The sequence below is a fragment of the Salarias fasciatus genome, chromosome 15 (assembly GCF_902148845.1).
Source record: "Salarias fasciatus chromosome 15, fSalaFa1.1, whole genome shotgun sequence".
Lineage (NCBI taxonomy): Eukaryota > Metazoa > Chordata > Actinopteri > Blenniiformes > Blenniidae > Salarias > Salarias fasciatus.
This window is the reverse complement of record NC_043759.1, coordinates 8,571,841-8,592,261: the sequence shown is the minus strand read 5'-3', so window position 1 is coordinate 8,592,261 and position 20,421 is coordinate 8,571,841. Positions and strand designations below refer to the sequence as shown.

General features: G+C 42.4%; 1 protein-coding gene across 1 annotated transcript in view; it reads right to left on the bottom strand.

Moving 5' to 3' along the window:
- LOC115402229 (low density lipoprotein receptor adapter protein 1) overlaps window positions 1-20,421 on the bottom strand; it is a 39,723-nt gene that overhangs the window by 15,543 nt on the left and 3,759 nt on the right. The window contains exons 2-3 of the mRNA XM_030110740.1: window positions 2,913-3,055; window positions 606-718 (exon numbers count right to left, since the gene is read on the bottom strand). Coding sequence (XP_029966600.1) covers window positions 606-718; window positions 2,913-3,055 — 256 coding nt within the window. The remainder of the gene's footprint in view (window positions 1-605; window positions 719-2,912; window positions 3,056-20,421) is intronic.

Below are 20,421 nucleotides of genomic sequence, written 5' to 3'. Positions count from 1 at the left end.
GGAAGGAAGAGAGGAGGAGATCAAAGACAAGGCTCCCCTGGCTGGTGGTCTGTTTGCACTGATAAGGTGGATCAGAAAGGGATGCCGACCAGTGTGTGAACGGAAGCGCGCGCGCACACGCGCAAACACACACACAGAAACGGGGCTGTCTTTATCGCAGCTTGCTCTATAATCTCAGTCCAGGCATAAGATCTTTAGACTGTAATCCTTGATGACATGAAGCCCAATCTATATCACAGAAACCTATCCAGAGAGGGGGAGCTGGCTACACACACACACACGCACACATGCACACACACACACACACGCACAGGCAGACTTGTCAGAATGAAAAGACGGTTGGATTTCATGAACACACTGAGGCAGCCGTTCGCCTCTGGACACTCATTATTGGTTTTCGGGTGAATTGATCGAACATGGGAGTCACAATAGCTCCAAGCACGATACTGCTTCATTTGATTCTGCAAGAGGAGCCCGAGCAATGAGCAAATGATGAAAATGGCCCACTTTCCTCACGTTTTCACAGAAATCCCTTCTTCGCCCACTGCTTTTACGCCACGATCACAACACCCGGCGCTACGCTGATGGCGCGGAGGGAAACGCACCTGTATATGGAGACATTCTCTACGAGGTCTGCCGTCTCGGTGTCGGTGATGACGATGCCTTTAGGTGACACCGTCAGTGTTACTTTCCGAAACTTCTTAGCGCTGGCTCTGGCCTGTGGACATGACGTGGAAAAGCACACACAGATGGACGTTAAAATCCGACGGAGGATGTCTTGCCTCAGGTACAGGCGGAGTGACGCTGACAGTCTGACATGAGTGCAAAACAACCTTAACTGTCAGTAAACAAACCAAACCCCCACTAAGGGAGTGCTCTGATGAGCAAAAAAAAAAAAAAAAATTAAGCAGCGCGCTTTGTCTCAGAGATGCAAGGAAATTATAAAAGGCGGGAGAGAGAGAGGGGGGAGAGAAGCTGTAATGTGTAGCCCAGAATGCGAACTGGAGGTCGGGCTGGCAGCCATCGACTCCCCCTGCCGCTCCGCGCCATCTGGAGAGTCAGAAAATATCGCCATAGTGCCGAGCTCGTGGTCTTTGAGAGCGCCGGTTGACAACGACAATGACAACGACCCCCTTAACGTGCAGTTAAAAAGCACACGAAAGCAGCTAAATCCACACCAGGTTGAGTATAAATGAGCTGAGGTGTAAAAACATTCACACCCTGGAAGAAGTTTAGTTTCACAATAGATGATTTGAAGGTCAAATTAGGCACGAAGCAATGGAAGATAATTAAAGAAACAAAAAGACAATTGGTGCCATTTCTTCATGTAGAAAACAAAACTCAACAGCAGATTCTGCAGAGACACTTTAAACACGAGGAAAATTACAATCCGAAGTGTAAATAGTGCTGCCGCAGACTCCGGACGCGCCATCATGTCGGAAGTGCTAACATCTATAGTTTCTACTGTCATATTTAAAGTGTCACGCCACCAGGCAAAAACCCAATCTATCAGCCTGAGATATGCCAAGTTCAGCCTCTACAGTGTGCGTCTGGTCCCTCCGTCTTGTCTTATCATGTCTGACTGAGGCATGCAAGCAAATGGGAAAGTCATACAGTTATTGAGTAATCCCATTCAGCTTGATTGGTTTCCAAGGGAAACACGCTGGGACAACAGAGATTCTCTTTCTGTCTTGGTGTAAATCAATTACATCTTAATCCTGCCATTAGATTCGGTTCAACCTCTAATTGAGAGGCGGGGGGTTTGTGATTAGGCTTGGCGTGCTGGGCTGTTCATCCTTCAGAGAAAAACTTCAACAGATTAGACGTTCCCGTTGTCAGGGGTGTTACGGGGTGTGTGTGATGCATGTGTGTGAAAATGACAGACGATAAGAAGAAAACATTAATACATGTACCAGCAATTATGGTCTTTGAGATATAAATTTGACATGTTATTTACAAATTTCTTTGCAACAGTCTTGTGAATACCTCACTCAGAAATCCTCCGAGTGGCTCATTCTTGTTAAGTAAACACAACAGTGATTTGGCTGAAGCGCATGTGAAACCCCAGATAATCCGGGATTAGCAGCTGTATTTGCAGGCAGACGTAGTGACCTTGGCACAAACATAACCCACGTGAAGCTGCGCAGCAAGAAAAGCACTGAAAGTTGGAGGCAGATGACACCGAGTGATTATTCAGTTTGAAAGTGATGCCAGAAGGAAAGTTAAATATTTCACACAACATCTGATTTTAAATGTTTTCCTGAGTAAACACGCTTTTTGGCCTGCGTACTGTCTGGGGAGAAAACGCAGAGGCATGCAACATCAGCACTGAATCTGCTGAGAGAGGTTGTGCTGATGAACATTAATGATGCACACCCAAAAAAAGATTTTTGGCCCAGGGAAGTTACACAATTATATTTGACACATGCAAGAGTGATTACTACTGTGCTCAAGTATCATGAACGATTAAGAAACTATTTAAAGAAACACCTCATGGATGCACTAGGTATTTGGAAATTACATTCTGTATTTTTGCACAAGCTTTGTTGTTCACGTGGCTCATTATCAAATAGAGCATCGTTTCTCACAAAACAACATGGCTTTTGTTATGAAGAGACGAATAAAGTTGAGACATCGTGTGTATACAATGCATGCCTTCCTTTACAAACGGAGAATCTTTTTATTTAAAAAAGAAAAAAAAGAACCAGTTCAGTGGTAATCTTCACCGTATTGTCCATGAAATCCAGTTTTTCAAATGAAGGTGCTGAATAAACCTTGACATTTCTGAAGAAACGCTGTTTGCCAGGCTCATTTCAAGCAACACGGGGCGATGAAATCCGAGGTTCATTAAGCCTAACATGTCATGGCTGCTTCACGAGGCTGCTGGAGCCGTATGGGGAGCTGGCACTCACCGTGGTGACAATTCTGCGAATGGCGGCCGATGCCATGTCCTCTCCTTTCGGCTGGCCCACGAGAGTCATGCCCAGGTACTTCACGTTGAACACCATGCCCTCCAGCAGGGTCTCCTTCGTGTCCGTCCAGTTCTCTGGCAGTTCTGTTTGGACAAAAAAAAAAGAGACAGCTCAATATTGAAATGTTCTGATATGACTGAAGGAGAGAATACAATTAAAAGTGACCTTTCTGAGGCATTCCTGGATTGATTCTTGCATATTATTGAACACATAAGCCCTTAATCGAGGCATGAGGTATCCTTGAAAAAATATTCATAAACCAGTGAAAACAGTTCCTTCAATAGAGTTCTGAAAATTGGTCTTTAATGTTTGGGAGTTTTCCAGATGACTGCACCGTTTGTCAAGCAGACTATTTTCAGTTCTCTCCTCAGAAAACACGGGAGTTGGCAGGTTGGCGTCACAGCTGAGCAGACAGTCGTGTGAATGGATAGCCTGACCGGGAAAATTCTGTTTCATGCAATGAGACTGAAGACATTCACATGACTTGGCTCATTTGTCTGGACGATAAAGCGGCACAGTTTTTGCAACTCTGATCCTTTTCCAGATTTATTAACCAAAAAACCTACAACTTCTGTACTGGAAAACAGCACAAATCGGAGAAAATGCATCATGCATGCAAAACCCCCATTCTGAAACTAACGAGGCAGAACAACAAGTCCTGCGACTGACTCCAGGAAAGAGAACGAGGGACTGCAGCTGAAACTCTCCGTCAGCGACTCCCGGGCGCCATGCAGATGAGCAGCTGGGGAGAAATAACTCGCAGAAATGCTGCAACAAACCGCATTCTGCCATAAACCAAACAGGGGAACAAGGAAACATAACTATTTGTTACACATCATGGAAAGGCATCAAACAACATCAAAGAATACAAAAATACAATAAAGGAATCATCTGCTCATCAAAAATAAGCACCAATTCTCTGCACTCAGTTGTGAAATAGAAAAAAATCATGTCCACACACACACACACACACACTCTGGTTGTACTGGCACTGTGTCCTCCACATGGGTTGAGCCATCTGTCACTGGCAGACCTCATGCAGCTGTGAAGACGAACAGCGTCCCCGTTACACTGCGTCCAACAGCTCTGAATTATTAACAAATCTTCAATCACTCCATGGGCGCTGGTCTGAAACCAGAGAGAGCGTTTGCTATTGTTCGACGCAAATGCTCAAGTGGACGGCGGAGAACACACCGCAGGTTGTTGTTGGGACCATTTCGGAGGAGCAGTGGAGCGCGCTGAAGAGTCGTGCGTGAAAGTTACGCCGTGAAATGAAAGAGCAAATACCTCCCGTTTCTGCTCCACGGGAGGTCAGAGGTCAGGCACAGAATACCACAAACTTTCAGGACAGTACAAAGAGATGAAATGGGTGATTAGGTAAGAACAAGTATGTCTGGAAAACCATTTTTACTCACTACTAAGCATAGTTCCACCAACATTAGGGTGTTGGGCAGACATTAGAATTTTTTTTTCCACTTTCACTCTGACATTAATTACCACAGCATATACAGAAAACACACATTAGCACTTGAGTGCATGTCCAAAATGCATTCAGCCATTAACTGTTTGTAACCAGCTGAGGTGGAAAACTCTACTAGTTAGTTGCAGCTCAGCAGTCGTCAGTCCTTCTGATCTGTGGAGTCTGCTTTTAGGAATCCCATTGTTTAGAAAAGACTTTTAATCCAGTTTTCCACACTTGTTGGGACTGAGAAATGCGCGTGCATCGTGTCAGGAAGCCTGACGGTTGGACTCAGGCAGCTGCTGGAGTTTTACAGCCAAGCAGGAGGTCGTCCAGTGCATCAAGTCCTGGTCAACACACCGACGGCGGAGTCGGGTCCCGTGAATCTGTCACAGCCTTACAAAGCTCAAATGTTGGGTCTTTACCAAGCTGCACGCATGAATTATTTAAGAGCTTTATGTTGATGCTGCAGGGTTTCCAATACATTATCCCCCCCGAAAAGAGGAACGCTTAAATTTTTAATAAATCCTGCATGAGCCTACAGAGGGAGAGGGACTGATAAGAGTGACAGGAACAAGCAGAGGGTGGCTAATTGGATTTCAACATGTTGAAGAAAATCCTCAAGAAGACTAAGAGAAACGTGGAAATTTGGAACTTTTTTTTTCGAAGGCCAGTGTGAAGATGAAGCGCTCGCTCGATGGTGTGGGTGAACGCTCGTAAGGGAAGGCGTGACTGGGATGGCGCTCATCAAGGTGATTTAATTCAAAAGAGCACAAAATAAGATTAGGGAGGTGGGGAGGGTGAGGCATGAGGGTGAGGTTTGCATCTCTAATAAACTGAAGCCTGCCAACATGTTCACTCTCAGGAAACTGCAGAGCTGATTCCATCATATTCACAATAAAAAAAAATAAAAAAAATAAAATAAAATAAAATAAATCCTCACGGTTGGGTCACACACTAAATGAACAATTTCCCATGAAGTATTAAGTTATACATTGACGCTGTATTGAATTAACAGCTGACAAGTGTAGCATTTCACAGTAGCTGGTAGGACTAGAGGGAGTGTTATTGGAGTATAATAGGTACCATGTGCTCTGCACGCCTTCAGCGACACGCGGCGATCACCAGCTGTCTCCCAGCTCCACGCTCTGTAATTTAATTTGGAGTGAGAGACGCACAAAACGCACCCGGGAGAATTCTTCTACAGTGGAATACTCATGCTGATGGTTAAATAATAGCACAAATAGGACAAACGGGCATGCGTAAAAGGAAATGTAGAGCAAGAGAGGGCATAGCACCAACAAGCAGGCGGCGGCGGCGGGAGAAAAGAACTAAATCTGATCAGCGTTTGCTTGGTTTTTTTCTTTTTCCCTTTTCCAGAACACACTGGTTTATTTTTGGGTGATTTCTCCACACTATTTTTTACTTGACTCCTGTGGATAGATTAAACCAGCAGAGAAGCATTCAGCTTGCTTTTAAGACCTCGCTGACACCCCATCCTCCACACGTCTTGATCGGATCTCTCTTCGCCTCACTGTTTTTTACTCGTCTGATGAAACTTTGAATCTAGGACACCACCTTGACAGGAAAAATAGGACACACAATCAGGGAAGATGGTGGGCTGGGATGGTGTGGATGTGTGTGGGAGGGGTTGGGGTATAACTGGTTTCCTGACTCTGCCTTGAGGGGGAAGCGAGTCAAGCTAAGTCTTTCTCTTGAAGATTTCATTCCTCTCACCATTTTTGTAAAGCTTTTCCTTCAGCTCACCTCGACCCGGCGCAGCTTAACTTCCTCCAACTGAACTCAGAATGAAAAACTTTCTCCTTTCTTGTACTTTCCGGCAGGATGGTTATATTGAAGGTCCCTGCAGTCCCAGTTTCTGTTGCTGATCTTGTCAAGGTCTTCAAAAGATAGAATCTCAGAGTCCAACCGTGGACTGGGTTATGCAGCCACAGGCAGCAGCAGCAGCAGCAGCAGAGGTGGAACCTCTGAGCCGGTAATTAAATTCCTGAAACGCTTTGGCTGGAAATCAAAAGAAGTCTACAAACCACAGCAAGTGTTCAAACAACAGTGGGATTACTCAGCGCGCTCCGCTGATGGAGTGCACTGCACAAAATCAGAGCACCGGAGTAAAAAAGAAAAAAAAAAGATTCAGTCACTATGCTGCTACTACAACACATATCACAGAAATAAACTTGAATGGATTGTTTCAACTGGCAACTAGGGTTGTCCTCAGATAGTCGACGATTCGACGATTCGTTCGAAGGGGCCTGATTCGACTACCAATCACGCAGTCGAAGCATCGAAAAAATGTGATTATTAAACGAGGACCATTCCATTCCAGCTGTATGGGGGTGCTGAATGACTGATTTTACATAGAATTGCTTGGTTTTTTTCCCCAAATAAACATGATATAAAGCCTATTTGATATACATGTTAGCCTATCAAATACACTGCGGAAAAATTTACTTAAGTTGTAGTTTTATTCAATATTCTATCTATTTAGTGTTTGTGAATCAACCACCATGGTGAGTGGCACAATCCCATTTTGCGCAGAGCTCCGTCACAGAGCAGCATCTCGGTGGTGATTTGGCTGAACTTTAAAAGTCTTACAATGTCGGAAAAAAACAGAACTTCAGACCAAGTCAAAGATGATCCAAAAAAAGTCAAATGCAAGTTGTGTCCTTTCATATCACTCCACAACAACATGGCTTTCCACATTAAACGGGTAAGTAGCCAGATAATTGGGCTATTAAAAGACGGTTCTGTTACTCAATTCTCATTTTTAATGCTGACTTTTATTTCGTTTAATTGTAATATTTTAGGTTATTATTATAATATTATTTTTATTTGTCTAAAAGGCTAATTCTATTTAATTTAGTGTTTGTTTTTGCATGGATGTTGCGCTGCGAAACGGACCGACACAGTGCAATTAAGCCTTTCATTTAATTTGAGCAGATAATGTGAGAAACTGTTTAGCCAAAAAATGTGAGCTTATCTGCAGAGATGATAGATACAAATAAATAACATGCTTTAGCCCGTTTGTTAGAAGAGGGTTTGTTTCTGGTCATTTGAACTATACTTCATTTGTTTGATGTTTAGAGTTACCGACACTTTGTTCCAGTCTGTGTTTCAGTGTGTAGGAAAAAAATAAGTGTTGTTTTACCTGGCTGCACTGCCTTTTTTTTTTTTTTTTTTTCATTATTTGCATTTTTTATTATTATTAGTGCAATCGTGCAATCAGGGCCGGCTGTGGGTATAGGCGCCCCGACGCTCCGTGTGCTGTGTGAGCACTGCTCTGCATTCTGCTGCGCTGCTCCGACTCCCCGTGGCACGCTCTGCAGCGCCCCCCCCCCCCCCCCCCCCCCCCCCCCCGCTCCCCCCGCTCCCCCCGCTCCGCCAAACAAGATGATAGATTCGACTATCAGTCGACTATTGGCAGAATCGGACGAATCAGATTCGACTATGGAAATTCTTAGTCGGGGACACCTCTACTGGCAACACACCAGTTATTTAGGCTTTCACACATTAAGTCAAACATTTAGATTAAAACATTCGGCCAAATTAAGTTAATGCTTTGAGTTATTTCTGATGTTAATTCATTTTAATTTTGGCTATGACAAACTAACTTCCAAATTGGCATAAAAGTCTATACAAATGTATAAAAGTATAAAAAGGATGGCTGGATGGATGTTAATAACGTTGAAAAGGAACTGAAGTGGTTGTATTGATACTGAAATCCAGATTACAGCCCGGCTGTTCGGTCGAAACGTTGACCTGGTTTGTTGCTTCTTCTCATCAAATTCAGGCCATTAAATCATATCATATGGTTCACCTGAATCAATGTAACGTCCACCAGTTGTGGATGTCCACAGGCTTCATTTACTCGGTGGTCAGTTAGATTTGTCGAATGGTGTCTTGTAGAAAAGCATGTCGACTCTGAGGGATGATAATCTGCTTTCATTACGACGGATTTCTATCCAAACTCAGTCACATTTTTCCTTCTGCTTTACTTCAGTGGCCTCGTCTCCTAATGCTTTGAACAAAATTTGCCCAGAAAGTTTCATTCCAATTCACATTCGATGAGATGCTTTTTGTGTTCTTCCCACAAAGCTCCCAGAAAAGGAAAATGTAAGCAAGGCCAATAAAGCAAGCAGCTTGGAATAAGATTTAATTTGGCTTGTGCCTACTTTTAAATGCGTGTGTTTGATTGCAGCGCTGTCGACAAGCTTATAAAAGCTCCTACTTTGAAGGTTTTGTTTCTTTTATGCTGACTAAAAATAATTTACCGGAGAAAAAAGGCTGAGGTTTGGAAATCAGATACTTTCCCTGAAGGTCTTAAGAGTGATTCAAGTGTAACTCTTTTTAGCATAGGTTCTTTTTTTTTTTTTTCCATAACCACCACTGATTACTCTCACTTCAAACCCTACATGCTATTAATAATGATGGTGTGAATTCCCTCAAATAATCATGGCTGAGGAAAACAGAGCTGGTGTGAAGTGTTGGGCACAGATTGTGAACATAAAAGGAATAACTGAAGGCTGTTCAATTCCTGATACCATGTACTGCTTAGTCGTAATCAGAAACAGAGATATGATGAAAAACTGCCACGATGAATAATGCCACTTAATATCGCTTCGTTTTCTCAGTATTAAAAGGAGCCATAACTGTTAAAAAGCTTCACACCTTTAAAACTCACTAAATCTGGCTCGCTAAGCGACTCAAGATAAGGTTTCAGTGTGCAGATAGGAGGTTGCTATTGATCTTCTCATCTAACAGCTGATAAAAAAAATGAAATTAAGTCATGAATACTAATTGCTTTCGACTGCACTTAATATGCAAAACATAGGCCTCAACTTTCCCATCATAAAGCGACCTCCAAAGGCTCGGTGAATCATTAATTAGAGAGGATCAAACTGGCGTTCTCACGTTAGCTGTACATCGGTCTTGTCGTCTCCTCTTTGAGTAGCATGTTTTGTCCTCAGTATTGTCCTGAGAATGAAATGGGATTAGCGCCGAGGTGACTGTGCGGGCACGCATTATTACACGCCTCAAATTAAAAAGCCAACACAGACGTTACGGTTTTGTTCCTGGATGGTTTCCCAAAGCCTATTTATAGCTCGTGGCCCAGTGTGAGAAGTGAGCTAATATTTACTCTGCAGACAGTGACAGTTGGTGTGTGGTTGGGAAGATGCTGAGCAGAAAGCCTGAGCCAGACAGAGACAATGCATTTTAGCTGCATGGCACGAGTCCAGGACACACGATTCAGAGTTTATAACAGCACAGGAAATGCTGGGGAAAAAAAAAAACCCAAAAAAACCAACATGTATTCCCAGGAGAGCCAAATAAAACCGGAGATGATGCAGACTGCTTATCTGTAATTTAAAACAGCACTTCTATCTACTGAAGAGGAGGGAGAAACATTATGTAACAAACCAACAAAGCAGCGATAACCTTTACTCAGCGCAGATGGAAACGAAAGATTTAATTCACTAGGAAACCGATCTATGAGTGTGAACTTACCAGCAAAACATCACATTTGGTCGTGTTTAACTGCTTAAGGCTAAGTTAATAGATTTATTTTTTTATATTCCTGAAGGAAATGATGGGGAATCGTTGCTGGTGAGATTATATAATCCAGTTCAGTACGTGGATAATTCACTTTTTGGGACAATTACTTCATTGTCTAAACTTTTACAGTGTCACTTGATATTATGTTCATCCTACAGTTCATACACATTTGTGATCTTGTTGGGCCTGCAGATATTGCAGGTACTGCAGATATTATGAAAACATCATCCAAGGAGGATGAGTGAGCGAGAGAGAACTTGCTGTATACTGTAGCAGCGATTTAGTGCTGCTTAAAACTCCTATTTAATACACTCAGCCAACAGCATTCAAAGATATTTTACTCAGAAATTTGTGGAAATCCGAAATAGCATTTTAAAATAACCTCGTTTTCAACCTTCTCTCCATGGACTGAGAACATTTGAGCACAGTTGGAGGTCTGCGTGGGTTTTCTGCAGGCTTCCTGCTGTAGTTGAAAAACACATGAGGCTAATTGGTGACTCGTAGTTGTGAAAGTGAGTGTGTGAGTTTGTGTGTGTCTGTTTTTCTGGCGTTTGCTTGTGATAGATTGATGACTTGTCCAGTGTATAACCTGCTCTCAAGTACAGAAACCTGGAGTCCGCTCCATCATCCCACTGCCCTGAATAGGATGGAGCGGTGGATTGATGGATGCAACATGTCCATGTGGCGTTAAAGCTTTAAGCTACAAAACATCCAGTGGAATAAGTGAGTAGCTCGAACCACAACCATACAATTGTGCGCTCATGATGTACTGAATACAAATAACTCAAAATCACTTGTATACAGTGAGTCAATAATTCATTATTCATGTAAGAAGCAGGGTGAGCCTATTTGTTTGGTGGCGTTATCTCCATCTACATGCATGTTTAATGTTGTAAACTCATACATAGAACTCATTATTAGAATGTCCTTGGAGAAACATTTGATCAAAACCAAGAGAAACTTCAGCTTTAGAGGGTCAAACAAGTAGCAAAGTATTCTGCGCAAGTGCGGTTCTCCAACAAAATTTGCTTTTTTGAAGCTACACCGTGTTTTTGGACATTTCACTGTATTTTGCATCAATCTATGTTGATATTGCTGTATGAAACTGGACTGCATGTGGCCCCTGAACTAGAAAGAGTTTGACACTGCTGCACCACAGACTGTGAGCCGCAACAACAAACAAATGCAGTGTCAAGAAAATGAAATATTTACATTGTAATGTGGGTGCATGTGGGTGGTTTTGCTGGAAATAAATCTAAAATCTCTGGGTAAACAGGGAGTTAACGCAGAAGCTTCTGAGACAGATTATTTTAACACTTAGATATACAAACCTGCTGCGCGTCCTCGGCTAAATGAGGGCACATTCAGGGAGGGCTTATGTAAATCCATTCGTTTATCTGACTGACTATGTGCTAATTATTCAAACACAGAAGAGCAACTGTTTGTCATCCAGAGTGCTTCCCGTGTCCTGACAGTCGTCGTTTATCATGGCGTAAAGAGAAGCCGATCCAGAGGTGACTTGCACTGTGTTTGTCCATTAGCTGAGCCTTGAATTTGACTGACTCAGCAGTAATTATAATTCAAAGGCTGCTTTTGTTGTTAAACGAGTACATGAAGTACCACATCAGTTTCTACTCAATATGGCCTCTGTTTATCTTAAACTGTTCAAGTCTTCCTATGAGGAGAGGGGGACGTTCACACACGCTCTGTCAGGTACATTGGAGCTGACTGAAGAATAAACATTTTCCGAATCGAGTAAAAATAAAGCGGAGACATTACCAGAGCCGACACTTCAATACTGTGGATTTTTCCTCGTGGCTATTTATTCATGAAGTGTAATCGCTAAGCACCGAGCAAGGATTGTTTTCATTAGCAATTCAAACAGGGCACGATTTCCTCTATACTGATACAAATCTTTTCCCCCAGGAGTCTGCTGGCTCCCATTTCAGCATCTTCATCAATGACAAAGAGCTTCATAAAAAGCTATTCATAGAAAATGTGATTTATATTTAATGTCTTGTCTTCTCCTGAATGGTAAGACTGTGACTCATAAAATAAAAACAAAGGAAAACAAGAATCCCCGTGTCTCCAAATCTCCATATAAAGGTATATTCTGGGGAAACGAGGCCGTGGCAGTCATTAACTGCGCCGTCCATTATCACTCCGAAGCAAAACAAGTCACCTCTGAGACTTGCTGATCTCATCTGCGACAGTGTATCTCACCACCTCACCACAGCGCTAATAGATGAGGGCGCCCCACAGGAACCCTCTCTAATGCGGTGGAGCACTTCAGACCCTTCTAGGTGAGTGATGGATGCTGGTCTGACAAATACCTCTGCTTCACAGGTGTCGCATCTCTGGGGTACCGAGATAAAAGAGTAATCAATGTGAGTGCTTCAGCTCTGCATTTGGAAAGGACCCAAAACTGACTGAGAAATATTTTGGGATACTTCATGCCTTGTCTTCAATATTGGCACGCGACTCAAAAGACCCAGAGCTGAATTTGGCTTCTCATGAGAGCAGAAAATCTACACAAAGTGGCATTTAGATTTGGTTCTTTCAAATTGGGGACAGGCCACGGCTCGGTTGGCAGAGCAGGCTGCATTTCAACCATGAGAGTTGACTGATTGAAGAGACCATGCCGATACTTAAATGAGCTTTTTTAAATATACATCACTCCTCCCCGATTGGATTGTAGTGCAGATTACCTTGAGGAAAGGCTACAAAATTACGATGAAACCAAACACTTTGAGGCTATCTGGCTATGAGGAAGCTTGTTTTCGTGGCAGCAACACAAATATCTCAGCTCGGGTCTCCGTGCTGTGTTGTGTCTGCTCTATGTACATATTAGAAAGAGCACGAAAGACACGAATATACACTATAAAGAAAGACTGTGGATGGTAACAACAAAGTGAACAGTCTGAATAGTGCAAATATCCTCCAGAGAACTGTTTACTGTTGAAGAGCTCCTTTTTGGTGAAAGTTATTGGTGAGGGACAACTAGAGAGCCTTCAAAATACGAGCTATGCCCCCAGCTTCCCCCATCTGTTTTAGATTCTACACAGCATGTTGTCATAAGATGTGCAAATAAAATTCTGTCAGCCTCAGAGAAGGAAAAGCATCGAGTCCCCTGTGATCTGTTTAATCCATTTCAAGAGTGCCCAAAACCCGAGGTTGACAGCCAATAATACACCATGTTATAAATGGCATGAAGATATATTGACTGCTCTTATGACCACAGTAACATGATTTTTTTTTTTGCTCTCGCCCATGTAAAATTGGTTAACTAATTTTAGCAGATCATCTGCAAACAACTACACAACACTGAGCAGTAAATATGAGGCTCCAGCTAATGTGCAGAATATAAAAACGACAGTTTGAGGTTTCTCGGGGAGTGACGGGTCAAAGGATTCACTTCAGAGCGGTAGCCATGGGGCTTGATTTCTGTCAAAGAAGCTTTTGACATAAAACACTCTGAAGAGGATCTGGAGTGTGTGAGTCTCCCCTTTTTTCATTCAGTCCCTGACAAACATGTTTTACATGAGCGAAGTCCCAATAGGATCCATCCATCTATATGGGGTTGCCACGGTCTAACCTTTTTTTTTTTTTCCATGCAAAATATTTATTCATCCGTCAGTGTGAACCCCAGACAGGTTGGCAGTTTATCACAATGCAAACAGAGAAACACAAGCTCTCAATACCTCAAACAAGAGAAATATCACCGAATCGAAACCCAGCTTCAGGGAACAGGCGATGACAGTAAAAACAACAGTACAATTTACAGCCAAGACGGGTCCAACCCGCCTCCTCAACAATCTGCTACAGGGGTGGGCATGCAAAATTAGCACTGTTATTGAAGACGTAAGCGGACTAGACACACAATTTTGTGAGGTAACGATCGGTAGTTCTGCTATCCAAGGTGCTAGATCAAAATCTGACCATTTTAGATCTAATAAAGACAATAACAACAGTAAATTTGAATTTAACTGAGGATTTCCCAATTACAACCTCAGAGCTGGTCAAGCAGAGGTCTGATCTTCTACATGACCACAAATAAAGTCACTGCGTTTACCCCCGACTGACTGACAGCCTGTAACTACGATTTTTACACAGATGTGAACAATTCAAGACAAAAACGATGAACAAAAACCACCGGCAATGTTTACCAGCTGAAGTCAATCATGGTGACCTGGTTTCACACTCGATAAACTGAACAGTGAAATCAGCTACAAGATCATTTGTTTATCTCAGCTGGGATCAACACCAGCAGCTCATCTTAATTCAGTTCGACAACCAAAACATCAAGACAACTTGCCGCGTGAGGAAACTTCCACGGTGTTTTGTTTTAACTGGAGCGGCACGCACGCAGTTTCTCCTGAGCTGCTGATGTTTTCCATTTCCAAATTTGACGGCCCGGGGTTATTTTGAGCGAGCTCCTCGACTCTCGGTGCCGAGATGGGATGAGTGTGAGGAACGATGAGGGAAGTTGAATTTTTCAGAGGTACAGGAGGCAGATATGGGATTCGCCTCTCCAGTGGAGGAGGGCGTTCAGCCGATACCTGCCTGCACATACGAAACACACGCGTTCACACGCATTCGGGAATCCTACTTCCTCTCTTTCTCACACATAAAAACTGGGAAATAACAATCAAACTCATGCTCATAAAGACTCACACCAGAGTGACAGCATATCTGATTTTAACGACAGCTGCCACAGACATCAAGCAAAGCCGTCAGATCTCCAGACTATGCTGTCTCAAAACGTGCGTGTGTTTGTGTGCACGCAGACATGTTCGCTGCTGCAGTCGACTGAACAAGCACCTCTCTCAAGATAGGTTCTTTCAGTTTCCCTCTGTTGCATAATTCACTTCACTTCAGGACCAGAGGACCTTGCTGTTGCTAAAAACGCTCCTGAGAGAAGCTGCACTGAGCGGCACAACAAAGAACTCCACGAGGCGCTAAAACAGCCGTCCGATGGCACATGGTGGTGTTCACGAAGGGGGAAGAGCGGCTGAGCCATGCGTGCGTTGAACTGTGGGAGAGAAAAACGCTCACTTGGAAGAAGCAGATGATAAAATGAAAAGGCCTTGAAAACGTGCGCGACCAAAACGTAACCCCTGCACAGCACATGTAAACCGGGAGCCATGAGAAAATGTTATACACTTCCCATAATGCAACTCTCAAGGGCCTCACAAAGAAAATCAATAGCGAATATGATGTCGAGCGGTTTTTAATAACACGAAGCTGACGTCTGAAAATCGATATCTGTAGAGTGGAGCGCCGACAGAAATAAAAGTAGTGTTTCAAATATAACAGGCAAAAAAAAAACAACAACAGGGGAATAGAGATTCTGAGCTGATCTCAATTACAGCGTGGCTTTCAAGCTTAAGTTACAATAAGATATTTTTAAAGTGTTTTGATAAGATCATTATCAATTCTTACAAAAACAACAGCTCGTCCTGTAACACACTGCATGCAAACACCCATTGTTGAACCCTTCAGTTTAAATAGGTTTTTACCAGCAACCTCATACAAACCGTTTTGCTTTAACATCATGGTCAGTGTTTCAACAATTTCACACAGGTGTCAGAGGTCCTACAGAGCCAGAGTTTCTACAGAGGTTGACATTTGAGCAGGTTTTATGAAAACCGTGAGTCAGATCTGGCAACCCTGGAGAGGATGTGGCTTTCGAGTACCGTGAGCGAATGTTTACATTGAATTTATGATTATGGCTCATAGAAACTACCACGTATCTAACACTAGTGCCTGCTAACAGTTGAGGTTTTTCATATAACATTGGATTTATGACGTGTATCATTAAGGCAGAGCGAACCTAACCAGAGTGAGTGGTTATTTCCCTGCGTGACATCATGAAGGGAAAAGCTCAGATTCGCCTGTATGAGCACACACTCACTAAAAACTGAAGCAAGTGAAGGAAATAACAGACTGTCTTCACCTCTCGGGCTTCATACACAGGCTATGAGGACACAGATTACTGTTAGAAAACCATTATAAAGTCAATTTTTAATTATATGAGACCTTTAAATATCCTTCATGATTTTAAGAATAGAGAATTAAGGTGTTAATTCTGGGTCCGGTTGGGATTTTTAAGGCATTAAAACATAAATGATAGTTGAAGAACAAGACAGATGGGCTCCTACTAAGCTTTCATTAAACCTAGACCTATGAGAGTGAAAGAATGAGGCTTTGCTAAAATCCAGAATGGCCAGAGGGCAAGTAACAAGCTTTTAGTGTAGTGAAGCGATGTGCGAACCCTCACCTGCTCTGAAGAATCAGACTGTTGGCTTCTAAAATGCATTTATTAATTCATGTTCTCTACAAGAAAAAGGCAGGACAAGAGTGCACCTTAGTGGAAAATCAATTCATCCTGGGGGTGGCTAAAAAAAAACGTGGATATTTCGATGTATGAGAAACTGATGGCATCAGAATCTTGAGGATGGGTTTCATAGGAATGACTGAATTATCATGACAATGCAAATACTGATGGACGTCGACTAACAGAGAGGTACTGCAATACACACAGCCTTGAGCTTGAAAATGGGCTGTTTTCAAGAGAAATTTACCTCAGTTTAATCATCACTTTCCTCATGAAGTGAAATAGAAGAAAATAGTTGAGCAAAGAGCTAAAAAATGGAAACGTCTGCACAGAACTGTCACTGAGGTGGCTGTGGCTTTTGACAATAATCCCACTAATCAGACTGTTGGGGGGGATTACGCTTATGTAGCTTCTGCTTCTGGAATGGAAAAAGGCCAGAGGTCGTGAACTCATGCAAAATCCCCTCCGCTAATTTTCATATAAATATATAAAACTGCATCTGAACATAAGGTTCACTCAGTCGTGGTGCTAAACACTGCGACAGAGTATTTTTCCTGTAAATGCTTGTATCCCCAAAGTCAAGGTAAAACTAATGAAAAGAAAATATTTTCAGAAGATTCAGGAAGCCCATGCGGCTCCAAATCTGTGTACACTGTCTTTCAATAAATAAAATGTATAAATGCTGTGTGCAGACACTTGGTCAGTGCAAAATACAATTTATGTGGATTTTTATTCCTTTTATCACAAACTGAAACACTGAAAGGTCACACAGTGGCTTGGTAATTAGCATTTTAGGGGCTATTTGCATGTTCTCCCTGCACCCCCATAATTCTAGGAAAAGTCATCTCTCCATCCATCGACACACACATCTGGGTCATGTGGCATTTGAGCCAATTGCAGATAACAATGACTGAAGGCAGAGTACAGACTGGACGGGCCATCATTCAACCACAGGGCAAACAGAAAGACAGACTCCCTTGCACGCACACACACACACACACACAAACACACACACACACACACACACACACACACACACACACTCATACTCACATCTACAGGCAATACAGACTCATCAGTTACCTTCAAACTCATGTTATTGCGCAGAAAGCAGAGTAACTGGACAAAACTCAGACAGGGAGAACATATAAACACACATAAAGGCTGTTTTTGCACAAGGTTATCTGCTTCTCAGTGTTTGCCCTCTTATGGACGAGTGACCTGTCTCTGGGATATCCTGCCTTCATCCTTAGTCAGCTGGGATCAGCGACAGTAAGGGTGCTTTATGTTGAGATTGTGGTCATTTTCATTAGTATTGGTTTTGCAAAAACATACATTTTTGTTGTGTGTACTATGTGTCACAACAAAGAGAAACTTTAAACTTTTAATTTAAAAGTTATTACGGCAGTATTTTACTGGTCTGCCTTATGTGTTCAAAACCCCTGAGCTGCAGTTTCTCCAAGCCCTATATTAGAAAAAACACTGAAGAAGATAGATGGATTAATTTATTTCAGCCACATGTTATGGATATCACACCTAAACATCACCTTTTTTTTTTTTTTTTTTTTTTTTAGTTAAAATGCCATTCTAATTCATCAGGTACAAATGCATTTCAAATGAACAGGCTTGTGTCTGTGCTCTCAGTTGTGCTCTATTTGTGTTTCTTCTCTGTAAACGATGTAATTCCTGCACTGCTGAAAAAGGTCACGGTCTGTATGCTAATACAACCTTTTCCTAAAGACGTCATGCTAAATTAATCGTGCCCAAACAACGTAATGTTTTGGACAGTTTGCAGCGCTCGCAAACTGGAAGTGGTTTGGCTATTACGAGATTGATTATACTTCAATAAATTATGTTTTAATACCATAGACAAAATACAAACATATAAACATATTTTTACTCTGGTAATGGCTTTTACATGCAAGCGAGGATGTCGGTTAGAGGAACTTCATCCTGCATCATAACAAAACCAACTGCTCCATCCGCCTCCATCAGCTCATCGGCCTATTCAAGGCATTCAAAGCGCTGGAAATCCAGAGTAATTTTCTACACACCAACCCCAGTCTGATTCCATCAGTCTCCAAAGAGGGGGTTGGGGCAGCTGTTCCTCCTCCTCCTCCTCCTCCCCCTCACTTGTATCGCCTTCACTGAGGAGTTCCTGAGTCTTAACGAGCCATCGAGAGATAATTGCTCCTCCAGGGCAGTGCTTACTGACACCACTGCCTCCTGCACGTCGCTCAGTCAGGCTCCTGTCGGGTTTAATGGAGCCACGAGCTGCGTTCACCGCCGCGGCGCCCTGACGGCTGAACTCAACAACTGCTGAATCCATAAACTTCACAACTTAACAATATTCCTGTTTTTTAGACAGTCAAACCTGGAAGTAAAACTGGAATGTTTGCCTATTCTGCATCCAAGCTGTGAAGCACAAACCGTATCAAATTTAAAAAAAGGATTTATTTAAAAGCAACACTAAGGACATGGGCTAAAAGGATTGCTTCGCCTCACAGCTACACCGTTTCGAACTGGTGCAGATTGCGCTGCACGGACATCCTTGATGCCAAGGGCGAGCCTGTTTGACTTCTGAGGCGCAGGAAATGTCCGCGCCGCTTTTGTGTGACGTGATCCAAAGGGATGGTTTGTGCTCCTGCGACACGCTGTGTCCTCGTCCATCCTGCCAGTGGCTTTGACCTCGACAGATGACAATGAGCAGCCACAGAAGGCAAAGAAGAGGGGGGAAAAAAAAGAGAAAAAAAAAAACTGCAGCACATGTCTGAAGAGCAGCTTTAGTTGAAGTCCCACAGCCAGGTAGCAGAAATAGAACATTTTACGGACAATATTTTAAGGTAAATGTGATGTGGCACACCAGTTTAGTCCAAGTTCACCTTTACAGTGGTGTTAGGAGATCGGAGAGGGGCGCTGTCGAACTAATAATGTCTGAATAACACATCGTCATTCAATTAAATACTTCAATCGCAACTAACCTTTACACTGCAGCCTAGTTTAAAACAAAGCACTATAGAAATGCTTTGATAACGATCTCTTGCCATGTTTTCATGTCTTTCAAAAGAAACTCAGATGCACTGATGGTTGGAACAACCATAAAAAAAAAAAAAAAAAAAAATCACACAATGCCTTTAAAGAACAGAGGAAACCCTGAAGCATCTTTTCATAAAGCAGTGTGTTACTAGCTACTGTCACAACTCGGCGCTTGTCAAGCTTATGTATTTCTTTCACAAAGCAGTGAGATTGCATGCATCATGTTCATTTATTTTAACTAGACATTTTCTCTACGACGCCTTAGTTAGGGATGGTGAAAGGGTTACACGTGACCCAGCACATACCAGCTTTACACGGCTATAACTTTAGCTACCGGTATTCCTCATTTGTTGCATTGTGAACTGACAAAATATCATGTTGTTCTTTTCTGATTGGTTCATTTCTTTAGGAACTCTGCATCATTCTTTTTCCTGTACGATTGCTTTATCGCACATTATTACTGCTTTTTATTATTAATGTGTAACAGTCAACAACTGATCAATGTGTTTTCAGAACAGAGGCTTTCTAGCTTTAATGAACCTATTTAAAAAAAACACAAGTTAAGTAATAGTTGTTTTGCTGGACAAGAGGGCTTCGTAATGTTTTGTTTCTTTAGCTTGCTGAAGGGCCTCCATTGACCAGGGGCCCTGATTGACGTCAGCAAATCCCCCAAACATAAACAATGCAACAACTAAAAAAATGCTACACACAAGTAGACAGCTGCTAGCTGCAGGAAGATTAATACTGGGGACACTTGCTGCAGGAAATGTAAGTTGAAGGGCTTGAACTGCTTCTGAGCAAAAGCAACAATGCTGATTAAAAGTATTGCACTTGCTGTGTGTCAATTCATTTTTGAACCAATGCAACTATTTACAGAAAAATTTGCAATTAAGTGAATTGATCATTGGTTCGCACAAGTTTTTAGTCATTTTACTCAATAACAAAACATAGCGTAGCTGGGCAAACAAGGTGGAAATGAAATAGCTCAAAAACCATTTACTGGGTATTTATTTAACAAAGGTGACTTCATATTCACATTATGCATG